The sequence below is a fragment of the Galleria mellonella genome, unplaced genomic scaffold (assembly GCF_026898425.1).
Source record: "Galleria mellonella isolate WM207_F2 unplaced genomic scaffold, CSIRO_AGI_GalMel_v1 utg32, whole genome shotgun sequence".
Classification (NCBI taxonomy): Eukaryota; Metazoa; Arthropoda; class Insecta; order Lepidoptera; family Pyralidae; genus Galleria; species Galleria mellonella.
In genome coordinates this window covers 7,391,433-7,410,946 of record NW_026442075.1, presented here as the reverse complement: position 1 = coordinate 7,410,946, position 19,514 = coordinate 7,391,433, and the positions used below count along the sequence as shown (strand labels likewise).

General features: G+C 30.4%; 1 protein-coding gene across 1 annotated transcript in view; it reads left to right on the top strand.

Moving 5' to 3' along the window:
- LOC113510803 (A disintegrin and metalloproteinase with thrombospondin motifs 12) overlaps positions 1 to 19,514 on the top strand; it is a 98,615-nt gene that overhangs the window by 64,356 nt on the left and 14,745 nt on the right. The window contains exons 8-9 of the mRNA XM_052896293.1: positions 11,376 to 11,489; positions 18,557 to 18,703. Coding sequence (XP_052752253.1) covers positions 11,376 to 11,489; positions 18,557 to 18,703 — 261 coding nt within the window. The remainder of the gene's footprint in view (positions 1 to 11,375; positions 11,490 to 18,556; positions 18,704 to 19,514) is intronic.

Genomic DNA, 19,514 nt, shown 5'->3' with positions numbered 1-19,514 from the left:
TTTTAATGGATTTTAATAGAATGGTAACCCCACCTGCGCTAACGGGATATGCTGGCGGAGCTCCAGTGAAGGGTGATAGATGAGAATGAAAACAGACCGGTTAGCCCATCATGATGAATTCATCTGGAATTAATCATGATAGTTTCCATGGGGAACCACGAGGAGGTCGACCTGGTTGGATATATTGCTAGCAATGGGATTCTTAGTCTCCATTACTAACAATCCCTTTCCCCCACCCTCATATGTATTGGAGTGGCGATTACACTAGCTGTCTTACTCGCAACAAAAGAACGACCCTGTCGAACTTATCTTTTTAACTAGACTAAGAGTAATAAGTAGTAGACTTATTAAAATTATTATAAGTATCTTCGTTATTATTATATTCATTATATCAGCTGTTAACTGTCTCCTGCTGAATATAGGCCTCCTCCATAGTATAGTTCTTTACCTATTTCTTTAATAGCAATAGCAAATGTTTATTGTTAAAATAAATAGAAATGCCAAGAAATGAGACGGAAATCTCAATTTTATCGTTACCACCTGCAAAAAGATTCTTGCCAATAAATAAATTAGGCTATTACATTTGTTCCAAATAAAAATCGATTGACGAAATAGGAATTCTTACCAATTTAAATTAAATAATTTCATTATATAAGTTTAATATAAAAATCGCAAAGAACGTAATAAATAAGGAAAGATCAAAATCAAAACTTGATTTGGATTAATGTTAATACAAACTATTAAGTTATACCTTTTAATTGGCACGACACGGAATGTCAACTACCGGTAATTCCATCTAATTTGCACGCCAATTATTATACATTATGGTGTATTCTGATGCGATAACATTTATTATCCAATAAGCAGATTTAAAATGTATCGGTTTGCATCTATAACTAGAACTATGTATCTATATGTATGTATGTATCTCGAAATGTAATCGTAAATTATTTACAAATTTTGAAACGACTAAATCCATTTATATAGTTCTATGGATATTTATATAGTCATATGGATAGCGAAATAATCCATTTATAAATTTATTACAATGTACGATATCGGTCATGTTTAGTCTTTGTAGATTTACTGTGTGTAAATACAATTTCCAGAACACTTAACACCAAATGAGTAGACGCCGCCGCTCTGTCTACTCCAGCCTATACAAACGCTATTAATTCGTTAATTACATTGACATATTATTGCATTCTAATAATCTAAAGTTTCTATATGTGGATATAGTGTCACAGCAAATGACCAGTGTTAAAATTATTTTTAATCATAATATAACCAACTGTATAAAGCAAAGCTAAAATGCGTGTACACAAAATATTTATACGTTCACATCACGTCCAAACATATGACGGTAGGATATGACGAATTGGGTCATGAATATTAATGATGTCTAATATATACTCCTCTTAATAGGTCCTTAAATAGCTACCTATTTTAGGAAAATTATTCAAAGGGTAATATAAACGCAAGGTCGCTGTCAAAATTAAAAGGTAAATAATATAGAACTTACTATATTATTATTACTTATTTATCTTTAAAGTACAGCCATGTTGAAGTTACTTCACAACTTTACTAACAATTTTCATATCTTCATTATTTATTCGCTTCCGCGTATATCAGAATAACTGTTATTGTAATTATGTCTTTAATAATTACTTATATTACGAAAAAGTTGACGGAGTTACAAAGTAATATAAAATTTTAATGAAAATTAAGTTTTTTTTACATAGTTAAATTAATTTTATTTACTGTAAAAAAAAAAAACCAATTGCCCAACTTAAGAATCGACAAATTACCGTTTATATCATTATCACTTTTTTGCGTATGTTTGTGAATCGCACGGTAATACCAGTTCAATCACATCAAAGTGCCGGCATTAAGGCCAAGGATATTCAGTGTGAACTAATGGGTGTTCGTAATTTTGACAAAAGCTTCATCCACACAATGTTGCGCAAGTAATTACAAGCACAACTTTTTTGGTCGTGCGAAATTTTGTCAATTGCATAACGTGTGCCATTCATGCGTCCGTTGTAAAGAATATTGTACAGTAATGAACACATGTTTTTTCGTAGCGGTACTTTATTTTGTACAGTATTGTATAGCGCCACATAACACTTTCAATCAGTAATGTAGGATCAGTTGAAAACAAAAATTGGTGGCATTAAATGTATCTTAAACTATACAAAATACTGTAAAACGTTATATGAAAAATGAAGGTACATAATAAGCTTAATAAATTGGTACATGGAGCGAAATCTAAAATATATATCATTGATATATACATATATATTTTAGTACTTCAAATGCTATATAATAGTCGTCCTCCATGGCGCTATACCTAACATACATAGGCATTAGGTTCGATTTTCAGTCGGACCACTTGAAATGAACTATTTTAAGTTAGCACGAGACTGGGACTTAAGAAGAAGGGGTTTGCTACGATCGTATGGCATATATTTATTTATTTATAGCATCCTAGATATTTGTGCCTATGTGTAGGCGTTCTTGTATGTACATATGTACTTTGTTAATCTTTCATTGAATTGTCCGTTCGATGGCCATTAACATAATATGTTAGTTTCAACAAAACATTAGCGCCGGCTGTCTGTAACCCGCATACCCGAATCTGATAATAAACAGATACGATCTTATGTAATTCTATTAGGAGATTACGTGATTATTTGTTTAAAATTGGTTATTTTACAATGTTGCCAAGCATTACAAATAAACTTTAGTTCAGATCAACTAATTTTTGTTGCTAAGTATCTCATATATTGTAGTTTTAATAGATCATATTTTTTTATAATCGGTCAAAACAATTGTCTACAAATTGCTTTATTTGTAAAAATAAAATAAAAGTACATTAATTTTTTTGTCATCTTAATTGATTTTACATAAATATCTTTATTAATTATTATTTTTTATATTATACAATATTAAATTTTAAATGGTCTCCACGATAATAACGACAAGTCAACAAAAACTTAGCCTTCAAAAAGTGCTCAGTAGAGCGAGACGGTATTTCACGTTGGCACCTCGTTTGTAATTGTATAAAGCTCAAGTCTGGCTACATATGAAATACTATTGTCACCTCTGGGCTTGAGCACTACACTAGCAAAATTTTCCATTAAACTGTATTCAACGATTCATTCGGGCAGCACGAATAATCAACGCCTATTGGTCCGACTCGACCCACTGAAACTGTGTACAGACATTTATGTATCTTTTATTGGATGTATAATGGGGAGTGTTTGGATTAATACCGGCTACTGAATTTCACCATCGTAACCCGCCACAAACTAAAGTTACATCCCAACTATTTGGATAAGTGATCTTCCACCATGTTGCAAAGCACTTTCTTTCACGCACAGCCACGTTTAGTAATCAACTTCCAGCAGTAGTATTTTCGGTCCGATACGACATCGTACACTTCTAGAAAAAAGCATATTTCTTTTTTAAAAGGCAGCCAACTTACCTACAATTCCTTCGGTGTTACGGGTACTTATAGGCGCTATTATCTAGTGAGCTACAGGCTCGTCGCACCTGGAAAAGCGAATTATGATTTAGTTAATACTATTATCCAATTGATGCTATATGTAAACAAATTGTCGCGAATTGCCTAATGCATCTTCATTATCTTTAAAAGCATTATGTATCAATGCTTCTAAAAATGACTTTTCATAATGTGTAATGTGTAATCGTTTCATAATATCTAATTCGATACGATTTTAGAATTTTATTGGTTACAACAAGAACATAACAATGTATGCTCGTATTGAATGTGTTATTAAATATAATTGTATTCAACGTGTGTTCATGATTCATCGATGTACGAATTAAGCTTATAAAAATGAAACACTGATATATTTGACGGTGATCTTATAAAGAAATTGCGATAAATAATTTCGATTAAAGACAAGTGCCAAGAGCTTGCAGTTGAAGACGGTGGAATTCGAGTAATTCAATAAATTAATTCTGATACAGAGCACGTATGACCAAAAACGAGTGTGTAATGAATGCAATGAGGAAGTATATGGTGCGTTCGGTAAACGGTACAAACGAGTAGTCGAATGTTCTTGGAAGGCGGCAATCAAAAGACAATGAGCGTGTTGGTAACGGTGTTGCGTCCGAGGGCTCGGCCGGTGGCGGATTGTGCTTCAATACATTATGCATCGACAACCAAAAAAAGAATGCAATCATAAATACACAAATACCTGTATATGGATATTGTTTAAGCATCAGTATGATTACGATTGTAACCATTGCAGCTGGTCATTTTAGTGAATCTCGTTATTTGTAACGGTAGTTTTAAAGATGAATAATAATTATATTTGACCGATAATAAATTGATGCGATACCACATGAAATAAAAATTATATTTTGCTGATAAAAAAATAACCTCGAATACCGAATGGGTAAGAACCATTTTTAAATTTTGTCGTAAATTGCTAGGTCTCTCTAAGAATCATACATATATACAAACATCTTACATAAAAATGGAGTGTCAGTCTTGTAATTAGATGTACATATACTCGTAAGGTATTATATTATATATAGGTATTTACATAGATTATCAATGTACAGAGAAAAAATTACATGAGTTATAATCTCATTTATAACAATATGTATTTGCATGAGAGATAAGGCGATAACTAATCTCCTTTTGCTTGATTCTACAATCGGAAAACTGCTTAATTCTCGATTCCGACTTGGACAAAAGGGGAACCCGTTAATAATAAAGTCTGTTAATTTTGATTAGAACGCGCCGCGTCACCGCCGCCGCCACGCCGTCTCGAGTGTCCGCCGACGCCGGGTCCCCGTTGTGTTGATGCAATGTGGTTCTTATCTTTATACATGACAGTTTTGTTGGTCGCAAATTTATAGTTATTTCAATTTTCGATACTTATACTTACATGTTGTATGTTAAGTTTCTCTTAAATTAAAATGTTACTTATATGTATAGAAATACCATAATTTATAAAATTGTCAGTGTACTGAGTAAGATGTGTTTAAGCTGTTAATATAGTAACTATGTGCTCATATGTCAATCATTTCGAAATACATAAATATTTAAACAACCTAATCGTGAAATCAAACATTTATAACTTCGCGTACATTTATATAAACATTACTTCGCAATACAACCAGTCAACAGAAAAGCAAAATAATTTGATGAAGATTTTATATTTTAAATCACTTCAATATGGTTTATTTACTTAGGTATATATTGTTTATTAATGTAATAGTTAATAAAGTTATCTAAACAAAATGATATAAATATAATTTAATATTTAATTCTACAAAAAACAACTAAATGTAACAAAACTGATATATAATTAGCTCGAGAATGAGTAAATTGTTTTAAAAAAATTATAAAAATCGACTCAGCATTGACAAGAATATAATATAAAAACTGTCGTATTAAAAACCTTTACTTTTTTGCACAATAAACCGAAAATTACGTACTATTATATCATATTATTTATTTATATCAAGTAACCAATGAATATATAAAATAACCGCAATTTTACAAAACAGCAAAAAGACAGTTACTAACAATTTAATCAAATCCTACTAAAATTATAAATGTGAAAGTTCGTAAAAATATTTAGATTTATTACTCATAGATAATAAAATATGAAGATCCCCTATTGTGTAGATTAAATTAAAAATATAGTCATGTGTTAAATAACTGTATCCCGTAGGTTTTCTCGCGTGAATTAGGATAAAAAGTACGTAATATGTAAAACGCCGTGTAGGTTTTAATATAGAATAAATAGGCTACCTCTAGTTTGATGTCGTAAAAGGCGACTAAGGAAACTTATAGTAAACGAAGGGGTAGATGCGTCCCTCATAAAACATCGCTAAAAGCTAAACTGCGGTTGCCAACCCGCCTACTAAGCGTGAGAACAACTGGCAAAACCCTCCTAATGGTGGAGGTTATGTTCAGCAGTGGATAGTTAACGGTTATTACAATAATAGAACATTTAAAACCAAAAAATACAGTCGAAATTTTGACATTTAATTTTTACGAATATTTTGCATAATAATAATTTAACTGAATTGATTGGTAATCATGATTACTAACACTATTACCTTTACTCATCGGTGAACGGCCAACAATTATCAAGCGTCAGTTGTTTTTTGTCTTTTTTTCATACCAATGTTCTTGGCCCCTTTGTAAGTAATTATTTGCCGAAAATGGTATTGTAAAGTTGTGAAAACGTTTAACGTTATCCCCATATCGACTTTCTCTGTTTCGTTTGAAGGCACCGACCGAAGCGACTCTCAAAGCTTCCCTGCAATTGTTCACGGTCAATTAACATTTTACAGTTTGGATTGTTCGGTACGAACGGTGCCCTTTCGACAATTATATATGCATCTTATAAATATTTCAATATATTGTTTCTCACTAACATCAAATATTTCCAGGTCAGAAAATCAAGTTTTTTTTCTGACACTTGTATTACGAGTAACATTATAGCAACCATTTTAGCATCCATTATTAGCATAATTAGGGAGGGAAGGAAATAGACCGTGACTACTGTAGAGTTGTTTGATGCCTGCCTTTTTTCTTATTTATTTCTTATATTTACTTGTTTTGTCTCTATATATTTGTGTGCTAGTTCTTCAGAGAAAAAGATCAATGTCAAGAAGAAGTCTATATCGTTTAACATACTTTATACTCATAAAAACTTATACATAGTCTCATTTAAACATGATAGTTTTTACTTCTATCCTGGTACCATATCTTGAACACTAATACATACATAAAAGATATACAAGACATAAAACAACTTTTGTATAAGTATAAATATGAATGTAGACATGCAAAAAAGGTGAAGTAGGAGTGAGAACAGCTCGACTTTTGTTTTATGCAACTTAGAATGGTAAACAAGCTAACGGCCCACCTGATGGAAAGTAGCAACAGTCGCCTATAGACATAACATAACAGAGTATACTGTGCCGCCCATAAAACCCCTCATGCCATTACTGAGGACTAAGGTGTTATGTAAATTTCACTGCCATATCCTACCTCTTAAACCGAAACACAGCCACGCAAACACAACTGTTTATACATACAGGATACAGGGGATCATCTCTATGATGTACAAATATTTTTTTTTTCCTATAATATTACTTTTTACATATATACATTTAATATTATTATATCGCCGTGCGATCCCAACATAGAATGAGCTACCCTTTCCTGTCCCGTGAGTGTCGTAAGAGGCGACTAAGGGAACTTAATCGTCGAATATTGGGCAACAGCGTTCCTATTAAAACATCATCAAATCCTAATTGTAGTTGCCAACCTGCAAACCAAACGTGGCAACTACTGGCAAAATCTCCCAATAAGGTGAAGCCTATGATCAGCAGTAGATAGTTAACGGTTAATAGGATAGTATTATAACATTTATTATATTGGAACCTATGAATACAGTAGATGTTCCATTACCATTCAAAGTTCAGCTCCCTTTTCAAAAACACGCGCCGGCAGGGAAGGCCATAAACAACCAACGAAACATGATTTATGAGTCCCATATAAGGGAAATAGTAATTGAAGTTTAATATTATTAAAATGCAATTATCTTCCAATTGATGTCCATTACAAATTAAAGAATTATGTTCAACCTGTTACTCGAGAATGACCTCTAAATATATGCAAATTTGGACATTGACCGTGTCAATTTAATACGAGTATATATATTAACGACTAGCGATCCGTCCCGGATTCGCACAAGTAGATAGAAAAATAAATTCACATTATGAAATAGTACTTTACATAGACGAATAGAAGTTTACAATAATATTAAGCTTAAGGATGTTCACTTACCTACACCGCGGCATTTTTCTTACTTTTAGCATTTTCATACCAGTTTTAACTACTAAACGAAAGGATGAATTCAAATATTACTCTTTAAAGAGGGAAAAATTAATAAGGAGGAATTTATATACCATTGAAGAAAGCGATAATGTGGTCTAAGGTAGACCTCACGGGCCCACAAATAATCTATTCACATTTGCCTTAAATTGATATATAATTTTTTTTTTATATACAACTTAGAATGGCAAAACAAGCTGACGGCCCACATGGAAAGTAATCTCACCTATAGACATGAGCAGTATCATTATATTTATATATATATATATATATAATCAACTTTGATTATAAAACTATTTAATTGGATAAGAATTAATATTATATTATGATGAATAAATGACGAATGTCATCATCTTTTGATTCTACCCGTATTTTGATGTAATAATTTGAAGAAAAAACGATTATTTGGACTTAACCATATTATTATATATTGGTATATAAATTCATGGATTATTGTGTAAGTAATACTATATAATTTATTCGTTATTTTTTATATCATCAATAGTTTTCCCAACGCAAGCTAAATAATAACTTTAATTGGCTAATTTTATCCTTTAATTTACAATATTATAATTTTCGTGGGGAACTTAATTTTTATTTTTAAATAATATGTAACCCAACATGGGTTTTTATTGTTAAAATTTTCATAAGAATACATTAAGTTTTAATGTTATTACTACCGGCTTAACTTACTTGTAATTTGGTCGATAACGCTCGACTAGTTTCAGGTACATCTTTAATAATTATATTAAATAATATGTTACTTGTTGATAATATAACTTCCAATAGATGAAAGAATGTTTAAAAAATCAGTTAATTATTTTTTATCCAATTAAGTTTTGTTTTTGTTTATCCACTGCGAACAAATATTTCCCCTTTACTATAAGTTTAAATATTAGAAACAAGTTTTATATTATATTTGATAAAATATTTTTGCAACAGGTTGTGTAATAATTACTTAGTCACATATATTACTTATCTACGTATGTTATTTCAACTTCTTTAAACGTATTTATAACTAGTTGAATCTCGCGTCTTTTCCATGTGAGTTTGGTACATGTACAAAGTTAGAATATAACCTACTAGTGCACCAAATTTTATTCAAATCTGTCTAGTAGTTTTTGCTTGAAAGAATAAGAAACATCCATTATCCATCCATTCATCCATCTTTACAAACTTTAGCATTTATAATTAAATAGGTTTTATAATACTAATAGGATGATATAATAATAAAATAAACTGTGGAATATTTAAGTATTTATAATCTATATTAATAATTAATTTAAATTTATAGATTAGTCTTATTAGTTATAGTATTAGATTTAAGTAGAGATGACATTTTAATCTCAATGTTGTTACATAGAAAAGACATCAACGCATTAGGTGGCTTTATTTTTTTATCTGTGACATATTTTTAATCTGTGTTATAATTGTATTTTATAGATAGTGCAACAAAAGTAACAAAACTATGAATATTACTTTTATTAAAGATTTAAGATAGTAATATTAAAATGTAGATTACAATAGAAGAAAGAAAATCTTTACTGATATTTTTCAATCTTATTCTTTCTCTGTCTCGGTCTCTGTGTTCTTATAAAATTTTCTATATACGTGTATTAGGAGATAATAACTTGAATACAAATTCCTTTTATGATATGGACATCCATTAAGATATAGGAAGGATTTTTATAGAGAGGTTATCTCCGCACTGAAGGAAATGAGAAAACCTAGTATTGATATTATGTTATAGCTGGACTTAATATATTATAGATATGCTCACAAATCCTCTGAATCGAACATCGTAGAAACGTAATCACAAACAACTTTCAGGTTACGATGATATTTCATTAATAAAAGGAATCAATACGGTGTATAAATATCCGTGCAATATTTTATGGCAGTCACATAAATCCGCCATATAATAACGATTACCCCGAGGTTGTGACACAGATAGTGAAATAAATATCGATATTTAGATTGATTATAAATCTGCGTTCCGCAAGTCGCCCTTTGTGCTAGACTGTAAATATGATATTTAAGCACATGTACGTGTAGTTTTGCATGAGTATATTGAATTTATTGCACAGAATTTATAGAGCTTTTCATCGGCTTCCGCGTAGCTGTGACTCAGCAACGAGTATTATTAGCCGCCTATTCCCGTCCGTCTCCGATAATATAAGAGCGAGGCGCGGGCGCACGGCGCGGGTCGGTGCAGACTTTGCAGACACATCTGTTTCTATCCCACTTGATACTAATGTATTTGTATTTTTATATTGTTTTACGATATCTTTTTTATAAACAGTTAGTCATGATGTATTTTTAATGGACGTGGGCAGTAATTGTTTCCGACTCTCCGGTCGTGAAATGCGACTGTTGTGGTGTGAAAACATTTATATATATACACACACATATACATACACACACACACACACACACACACACACACACACACACACACACACATATATATATATATATATAATTATCATTTTTATTTGAATCAATACAAATATTTTTACGTGTAAATAAAATTTAAAAAATTATATTATTAATAATAATAATATATAATTAATAATTTATTATTAATGTTAAAAACTATTTAAAATAATATTGTAATATTATTTTTTAATAGTTTTTAACGTTTAAATATAATTAACAAAAAAAGAAATTCCATTAATAAGCAATACCTTTTTTATTTACAATAAAGGCTCGAATAGCATGCCCCTCAATAATATCAACAAATATTTCATACATATTAAACTGATCGTTTATCAAAAAACAATTTTTAGGTACTTTTTGCACTTTGTATCATAAGTAATGGATAATAATTATTACACTTCGTTGGATCCGCCATATTAACATTCAATTCTTTATGGTTCTTCCTGTTATGTAAACTGAATAAAATACAGGTCTCACTCTTAAGTTTTTTTAATTAGATTTAACATTTCTATTACATAAACTTAGAACACCATTTAATAAACAATATTTTAAACTTGATCAGAAATATATAAAAACCTATAGGTACGCAGCAAATAGTCTCTCCGAAAGTTGTTTTTATGATTTCATTACTAGATAGTAATAATAATATAATTATTATACTATTATTTTAAATTATTGTATATTAGACTATGTTATTTATATCTGTTCTTTGAATATTCCGTTAGCTAGTTGTTCGTAATATCTGCTTATATCTAAACTAATTCGTGAGATCCTATCTCACAACAAATAAAAAATAATATTCCAATTATTAATACCTTTTTGTGGTCATCATCTCAGTTTAGAATCCACGGTGACGGTATTCTGGGACATTGAACTGGCTAGGAATAGATTGATATAAAGTTCTACATATATTTATCTGTTCCGTGTACAGTATAAAACACTATATAAATTATATTACACATCCACATGCGATAAGTTTTATTTTGCTGGTAATTTTTATATTACGTTTTATAAATCGCTAATATTTATTTGTCGGCAGCACTTTGGGCGTGGCGCACGTCGCAGGGATGTGCAAACCTGACAGGAGCTGTTCCGTCAATGAGGATAATGGCATCATGCTAGCACACACCATCACCCACGAACTGGGACACAAGTGAGTACCTAATAATTACTTGTACACATACTTCTTAACTATGTATATCTGCACGCTGTGTCCTTTGCGGGGAACGTAAAGAGAATTAAATACCAATGACCTCTATACTATTAATAATCTGCGTGAGACAGTAGCGGACACGTTGCTTTGCATAAATAAAATCCTGGTTACGATTCCCGATCAAACCAATTTAGGAAACGAATTTTTCTGAAATGACTTTGGTCTCGGTGTTCTGGATTGTATCGCCAGATGTTCAATACCTGATTCTTTATAACACAGAAATTTTCGCTTGAAAATCAAACGATTGGAGTAATTCTGGAAAAAAATAATCTAGCTCTTTAGCATTTTTAGTTACTCTTTACTTACTTTACTAACGCTGATATGTACAAAAAAGTAGTATAACTAGAAAAAAGGTATCTATATAATATTTTGAATCGGCTTGACGGCTTAGACTCGGCCACCACTTCCTTTCCCGTGGGTGCCGTAAGAAGCAACTAAAGGTGTTAAACGGTCGAGGGATGGACAGCAGTGCCCCTCTTAAAACATTACCAAGGGCTAACTATGGTTACCAACCTACCTGCTAAGCATAGCAACTACTGGTATTAATTACCTCCTTTTATGAGGGAAGCCTATATTCGGCAGTAGATAACAGCTGATATGATGATATAATATTTTAAGATATGTGTATATTCATTTTAATTTTAATAAAGTATTATTTTTGTTATACAAACTTATTTATTAAATCTGTTATTTAGCTTTAAGCGTTAGGATATTCAGGTGTAACCTTACTTAGAATTTTGTACTAATTTTACTAGTACTTTGTTCTAGTAATAGTTTACTGAAATTTTCCATTCATATGAACTCAATAGCAATTGATTTATTTACTCTTTAGTTTATAATGTAGGGATACTCTATAGTCTCTCACTCAATAACGATAGCGCCGTGTTCAAAGAATCGTTCTAACAGTTTTGAGGGCCGTTCTCGTAGTTTATTAAACAAACGTTTCTAAAATTACCAAAGTGTAAATCGTTGCACCACAGATTAAATAATAGTTATTCTGTGGTTTAGTAACTTTGGATCGGATTAGTTACCAATATCCCAATTTCATAAGAGTTCCCAAATTATAACCAATGTCCTTCATGTGTTCGCAAAAGACATATAAACTCGTATGTGAAGTGTTACACCGTTTAATAGACCAATAACAATTTTAGTGTTAGATTATTATTCAGATCGTAAACAAAATTTATATGAGTAATAAGAGTTATGTTTATCTTTGTTCGCATTATTATTATTGTAATTAACTAATATTACAAAATCAATATTAACTAGTTTAACTATTGTATTTTTACGTATATGATTTGGAGGTACCTGTATAAATATATAGAAATAAAAATTCATATCTCTAAATACTTTATACAATCACAACCATAAATAAAGTTTAATGGACTAATCAGAGGCTTTTGTCGGCTACTACTGTTGTGATACCTATTCGTACAACTTGACATGGCCACATTGCACCGAGCATATTAGAATCAATCATGGTGAGAGGGAATAGGAGTGAAGAGCCCACTGCTGTTACGTATAAATATGGTTTGTTTTCAGTATTTTTAGTCACCTGAGACTTAGCCGAAAATATAAATTGACACATAAATTTTCTGGCACCTAAATTCAAAGTCACGGTCTTTGCAGTCTATAAGTTGAAGTAATAATACGGTTTTTCTATTCTTATATAATTTTTATGTATAATATATCATAACTATAAACAGCTCTGTCAATAGTTTCAATCCGCATTGCACTTATATTATAACAGTGATGGTAGAGAGATTTCTTTACGCAATGTTCACAAATTTTCGCAACGAATCTGTGTGTCGACAAGCAGGCGTATGGAATTGGTCACTCGCAAATAGGTTATTAAAATATTACAACAGAATCATTAGTCTGTCATGATCTCCACACTCAACCATAGATTGAATTGTGTATACCGTTAAATATAAATAAAATATTTTTATCTAAACCCATACAAAACTTCAATAATATGAATAATTAAGTAATACATGCTCCATGTGTTTTAATAGAAATAATTGAAAAATCGTTACTAAAATTAAAAGTGTCTTTTAAATATATGCATTTGAAATAAATACTTTTATTGTCTCGTTGAACAACATATTATAAATTATCTGTAGTTGGATGTTATAGCATTGTATTCTCTATTCGACTAGAATAGAGAATACAATGCTTTAACATATTAAAATATAATTATGTACTAACACATATACACTATGTAACATTATAAATACCTCACTGTTTTTAAAATGTAGTATTTGGCTGTGGTTTTTGTGAGATGGAGGTCACCAGTCATTAAGATAATAATCCACTGTATTATAGCTACATCTTATAATACATCTTACAATTATACAATACTAGCAATCCGTCCTGGCTTCGCACAGATAGATAGAAAAATAAATTCGTATTTTATATTAGCTTTAATAGGCAAATTTTTTATACCTTGGGTTACATTATTGTAATATATAGGGATCTCTATTTTCTTTTAAATATTATGTAATGTATGTTGCAGATAATTTAAAATATCCGAAATTCTCCTACATGCCTTTCATAACGATTAGTTGAGCCGTGAGTCAAGAGGTAACAAACACTCTATATTTATTTATTAAAGATATTATTGAATAACATGTTATAAAGATATAGAATACTCAAAAGTCATGTTCACATTTAAAATACATATATATGTATATAAAAAGATTTTCTGTAATTTATAACTTTATTTCTTATAATTGTTAATGTACCTTACGTAAGAAAGTAAAATATTACAGTAAAGATGATCGTATCTGCATTACGAATAACCAAACTACTAGCTCGGCACATTTTATATTCAAATTTAGAGTAGAATGTACCTACCAACATTTATGCATATATATTTGGAAATGTGTGTACTATAAATTGGCAGCAGTTGCCTAGCGCTTCGAGCATCGACTCTGCTCTGAGTCATATGTTCCTAAGCTGGGATTACTGCAAGGACGCCGTCCTAAGACAAAAAATAAACAGAATATTGCTACTCACTATTTACGAAATCATTGCCAGTTCTAAATTAAACAAGTGATTACAATGATTTAATTTAAATATTGAAAAATATTTTATACTACCTTTTAAATAAATAAATACATTATCGCAAAGTTAATTTAATTAATAATTATTAGATATTATGAGGTTTATACACTTATACTAAATTTCTAAGCCATAATTAGATCGGTACATTCATCGTTCCCGCATCGTCGCTATCAGCTGTTTTAAGATAACTGTATAAACAACAATGGTAATAGTAATTCAAACACATATAACGTGAGTGTAAGCAAATAATACAAATGCAGGCAGTGACCTTCCGCTCCTACTTAATAGACATGAATGCACCATTTATCGCGTACACGGACAATGCACTCAGCAATGACAGGTTAGCGGCCCACACAAGTTCAATCTTTTCTTACGTTTCATTAAACAACGTATTATATTATGAATGAAGCAGACATGAGTTTGCCTGTCTGTCAAATCAAAATTCCATTACGTTGTAGATATCTATGTGATAACAGTAATCAGTGTTTCAATGTAAACAAGATTGTATTTGATTTTTCATTATTTAAATATTTGTCTTTATTTACGTGTGACTAACTGAAAATATTATAATATATTAATGAAATAAGTTACTTCACAATTAGTTCTTATTATTATTAAATTGTGTTGCCAATGATGACTTACGGAACCGAAACGTAGGACTACGATTGCCTGTATGCTAAAGCTTGTAAAGAGGGCTATGCTCGGAGTCTCTTTGCGTGATAGAAGCCGAAACGAGGATATCCGCAAAAAAAAAAAAATAACCGACATAGCCCGAAGGATAAGAAAACTGAAGTGGCAATGGACTAGTCAAAGGTTCTTGGCGACCACGTACGGGTAAACGCAGTGTAGGACGACCCCACCACTAGATGGAGTGATGACCTGAAATGCGTTCCAGGGAGTCAGTGGATGCAGATGGCTCAGGATCGTTCTTTATGGCAATGTATGGGGGAAGCTTATATCCATTAGTAGACGGATAATGGCTGAAATGATGATGAATGATGATTATTAAATTATTAAGAAAGGCGTTGAAATAAATTATTTCAGTCTGACCTTTTCTTTGCATTAAAATTATATTACGTCTTAATAAAATAAAATCTACAGTGACGATCATCAAAATATTTTTTCAAAAATAAAAACGTTGTTGCTGGTGTGTGTGTGTGTGTGTAAACCAATATCTAAAGGCATAACTAATAATGTAAAAAATACCTTTATATATTACTAGTTATATCACACGTCTTTATCCGTGGTCGTATCGTGATTTTAAACAGCCTACAATGTTCCTCAAGTAATGAACTATCAAGTGTAAAAAGTTTTTCAAATCCATCACATAGTTCGAAATAATAACATGTTTAAAAGAGACCTAGTTTCATACAAGAAATAATTTTAATTTTTTAAAACCTTGCCATAAAGACACCGATGAGTACATTATACCACGTCTATGATTCAATTCACTTCATGTACTTTGAATTAAGATTACTTAACAATAATTTTTAAGAATATTGTGCATAAGCTCTAAACATTAAATTGAAATTTTATTTTATTAATATTTGATTAAGCATACGAACATATAAATTACAGGTTCCAGCGTTTAATATAATAGACACAAGCAGATTTTTTGTACAATCATTACTTTAATCATGCGGTTTATAATAACAAAGTGACCTCCAATATAATATTAAGTATATAGGTATAATGGGTTTATATGGATAACAGCAAAAAAAATATTTAAAATATAATTGAGACAAGAAATAGATAATTATTTGGAAATTAGTTCTGCTATAATATTTCTGTAAAATTTATGGTATTCTGTAGTAGTTATTTTTACTCAACTCCCAGAGAAAAATAAGATTGTTGCAATGAAAAACGTTCATGTCTTCAAAGTCCCAACAAAAAGATTTTGCAATACACTTGACGTTTGCGTTACTTATATGTATTATAGTTATTCTAAGTTTTTTTTTATACAACTTAGAATGGCAAACAAGCTGACGGCCCACCTGATGGAAAGTGGCAACCGTCGCCTATAGACATAAGCAGTACCATGGACATAACAGAGTATACTGTTTCGCCCATGATACCACCCATGCGTTGCCATTCCTAAGGAGTCAGGTGTTATTCCACTGTACCCTGTAAATTCACCCCATATCCCACTCTTCAAACCGAAACACAGCCTTGCAAACACAACTGCTTCACGGTAGAAACACGAATGGGACAGAGGTATGCAAGCAATCGACTTTTGTACAAAGTCTCCCTCTGGTAAAATATTATGTATATTATAAGTAAATTATATATGTATATTTATATATATTATTATAATATATGTATCCATATTGTTACTTATTTACTAGTTCGTAAATTATTATTATGTGGCCATTAACGATATAATTTTTAGTTATCGTATTATTTTTGCGCCATATACGTATGTTATGTTTTATATACAAACCCTATAGATACTTTCACCTTTAGGGTTCTTAAAATTGACTGGAAATAATCCCTTCAAGGGACTAGTCCACTTGTGCACGTTATCATTTTGTTTATAGCCCGATATTTATATTACACATGAATGTACATACGGACATATTCTGAAAAGTATAATTATAACTTATATATCCTTTGGAAGGTTTTCGTATTAGTATTTGTTTAATATCTTCTATCTCGAGACAACGACCACTTAGTTTTATTAAGTATAGATATATTAAACAGGACTGGATTTTACATACGTAATAACTTCCTCAATATAACCTGCCTTTATACTTTACACCAACTAACTGTAATCTTCAATGACTTTTCTAAAATAGCTAAAAACAAACTTTATGTCATGAGTAGGTATATATAATTATGTAATAAGTGTCTATCTTATCATGTCTACTTAATACTCATATACAAGTGTTTCCTCTCATATACGTAAGTAACAATAAAAGGTTATTCACACTAAATGTGACGTAAATTACTGGCAACATTTTAGATACTCAAAAAATAATATAGATACTCCTTTGTAGTAAATAGATGACTTTCTTTTATTATTTCGAAAATAATATGTAGTTTTAACATAGCCTATTTTTAAACTTCCATAAAAGACAGAAGTAAAGAATGGTGTAGTTCAGTTTCAATCACTTTCAAACGAAAACAGTTATAATATTTATTTACATAGTTTAGCTATAGTTTGGCATTGAAACTTTTAATTAAAGAGCATATTTCTTCTTAAAAGATAGGCAATACATTTAGAATTTCTCTGAAGTTGCAGGTACCTTTAGGCGCCGGTAATCACTTATCATTATGTGAGCCGCATATTCGTTTGCTTCTTATGTTATAAAAAAAGTTTAGGATGCTGAGCCATCAACTGTATTAAGTGTGTGCCATTCCCATGGATAACTTTTATGTCACTAATAATTAATTCAAATACTTATTAATATTATGATTATAAACTCGGTGACGTGAGTGAAGTCGTGAATAAAGGCTATAAATTTGTATAAGGTTATAATTATATTGAAGAGAAATTTAAAAATTTTCTTCTTCTCTTTATTTATTTATTAATATTTTATACCCACTATTACTATTATACATTATACTATTATATTTACAATACATAAAAAATATGACAGAGTTAAGCTAATGTACAAAGGTAACCTTAACTTTATAATTTTCGTGTTTTTTGTGATAATATATTTTTTATCATTGTTAATAATATAACACCATAATTTTTTTATTTTAAATTATTTTATAGTATTTTTAATAAAAGAAATCTTTTGTAATTAATCTTCACTTTCCCCATAATAAGCTTGGCATAAAGATATACCATATACAATGTTTTTCTATTGTTAAATTCAGTAACTCATAATATGAATACAAAAGATTTGAACTAATTATCTCCTTCTATAATAAAAAAAAACTATACACAATACCTATTACTATGCCTAATCACAGTCAATTTGTTTATTTTTTAGTTTTGGTCTATACCACGACACGGAAAAAATCGGATGTCACCGACGTGAAGGCTCAACGCTGCATATCATGACACCAATCTTCGAAGCCGACACTCGTCAGGTAGCCTGGTCGCGATGCAGCAAGCGGGATGTCACCAACTTCCTAGAGTTAGTGAGCCCTCAATTATATATGGATAAAGAAACTACCAAAAAGATACTAGTGTAATTGTAATCTATGATATTATTACTCATACTAATCATAATCATCATCATCATCATGTCATATTATAACTATTTGTTGTACGATCTTGACACTTGATATTATGACCAAGCATAGACAACGTAAATAAAAAATGTCTAGTTTCCGTATGTTCTTTTTGTGTAGAGTCCATGACTGCTATGCATAACTAAGGATTGGAATTACCATAACACTATAAACGACAAGTTAGTGTGCAGCTTTAAATCGTGTGACCTTCATACGCACTGATTTAATTATACCTACTTTTGCTATTTTTGTAAAAAAAAAAATTGTAAGCATATTTATCTATGGAAAACCATGTTAATTTTCAGGTCTTTTGTCGTGATGCTCTAATGTGATTAGATAAAAGAAACAAATAAATCTATATTTAAATAAAAAATGTTATAATAAAATAAATTTTATTATTTTATTAAATAAATATTATAATAAAATCAAAATGATCTTTACAATTTTTTATACTTATTTAATATAATTATTATTTTGAAATGACATGTATGAACATTGAGGTGTAATATATGTAAGAAAATTTACGAGCATATAATGCAGTTTCCTGCTGTGATGTACGACAAATACTCTTTTGCCGAGCAGGCTTCCCATTCCACGTAATTATGTTTTCATATTTTTACAAAAACATATTTTTGGCATTTAATTTGTGATTTTTAATATAGAGATTACATATCTATCAGAGACGAAAGCCGATTATATATTTTTAATATTGAT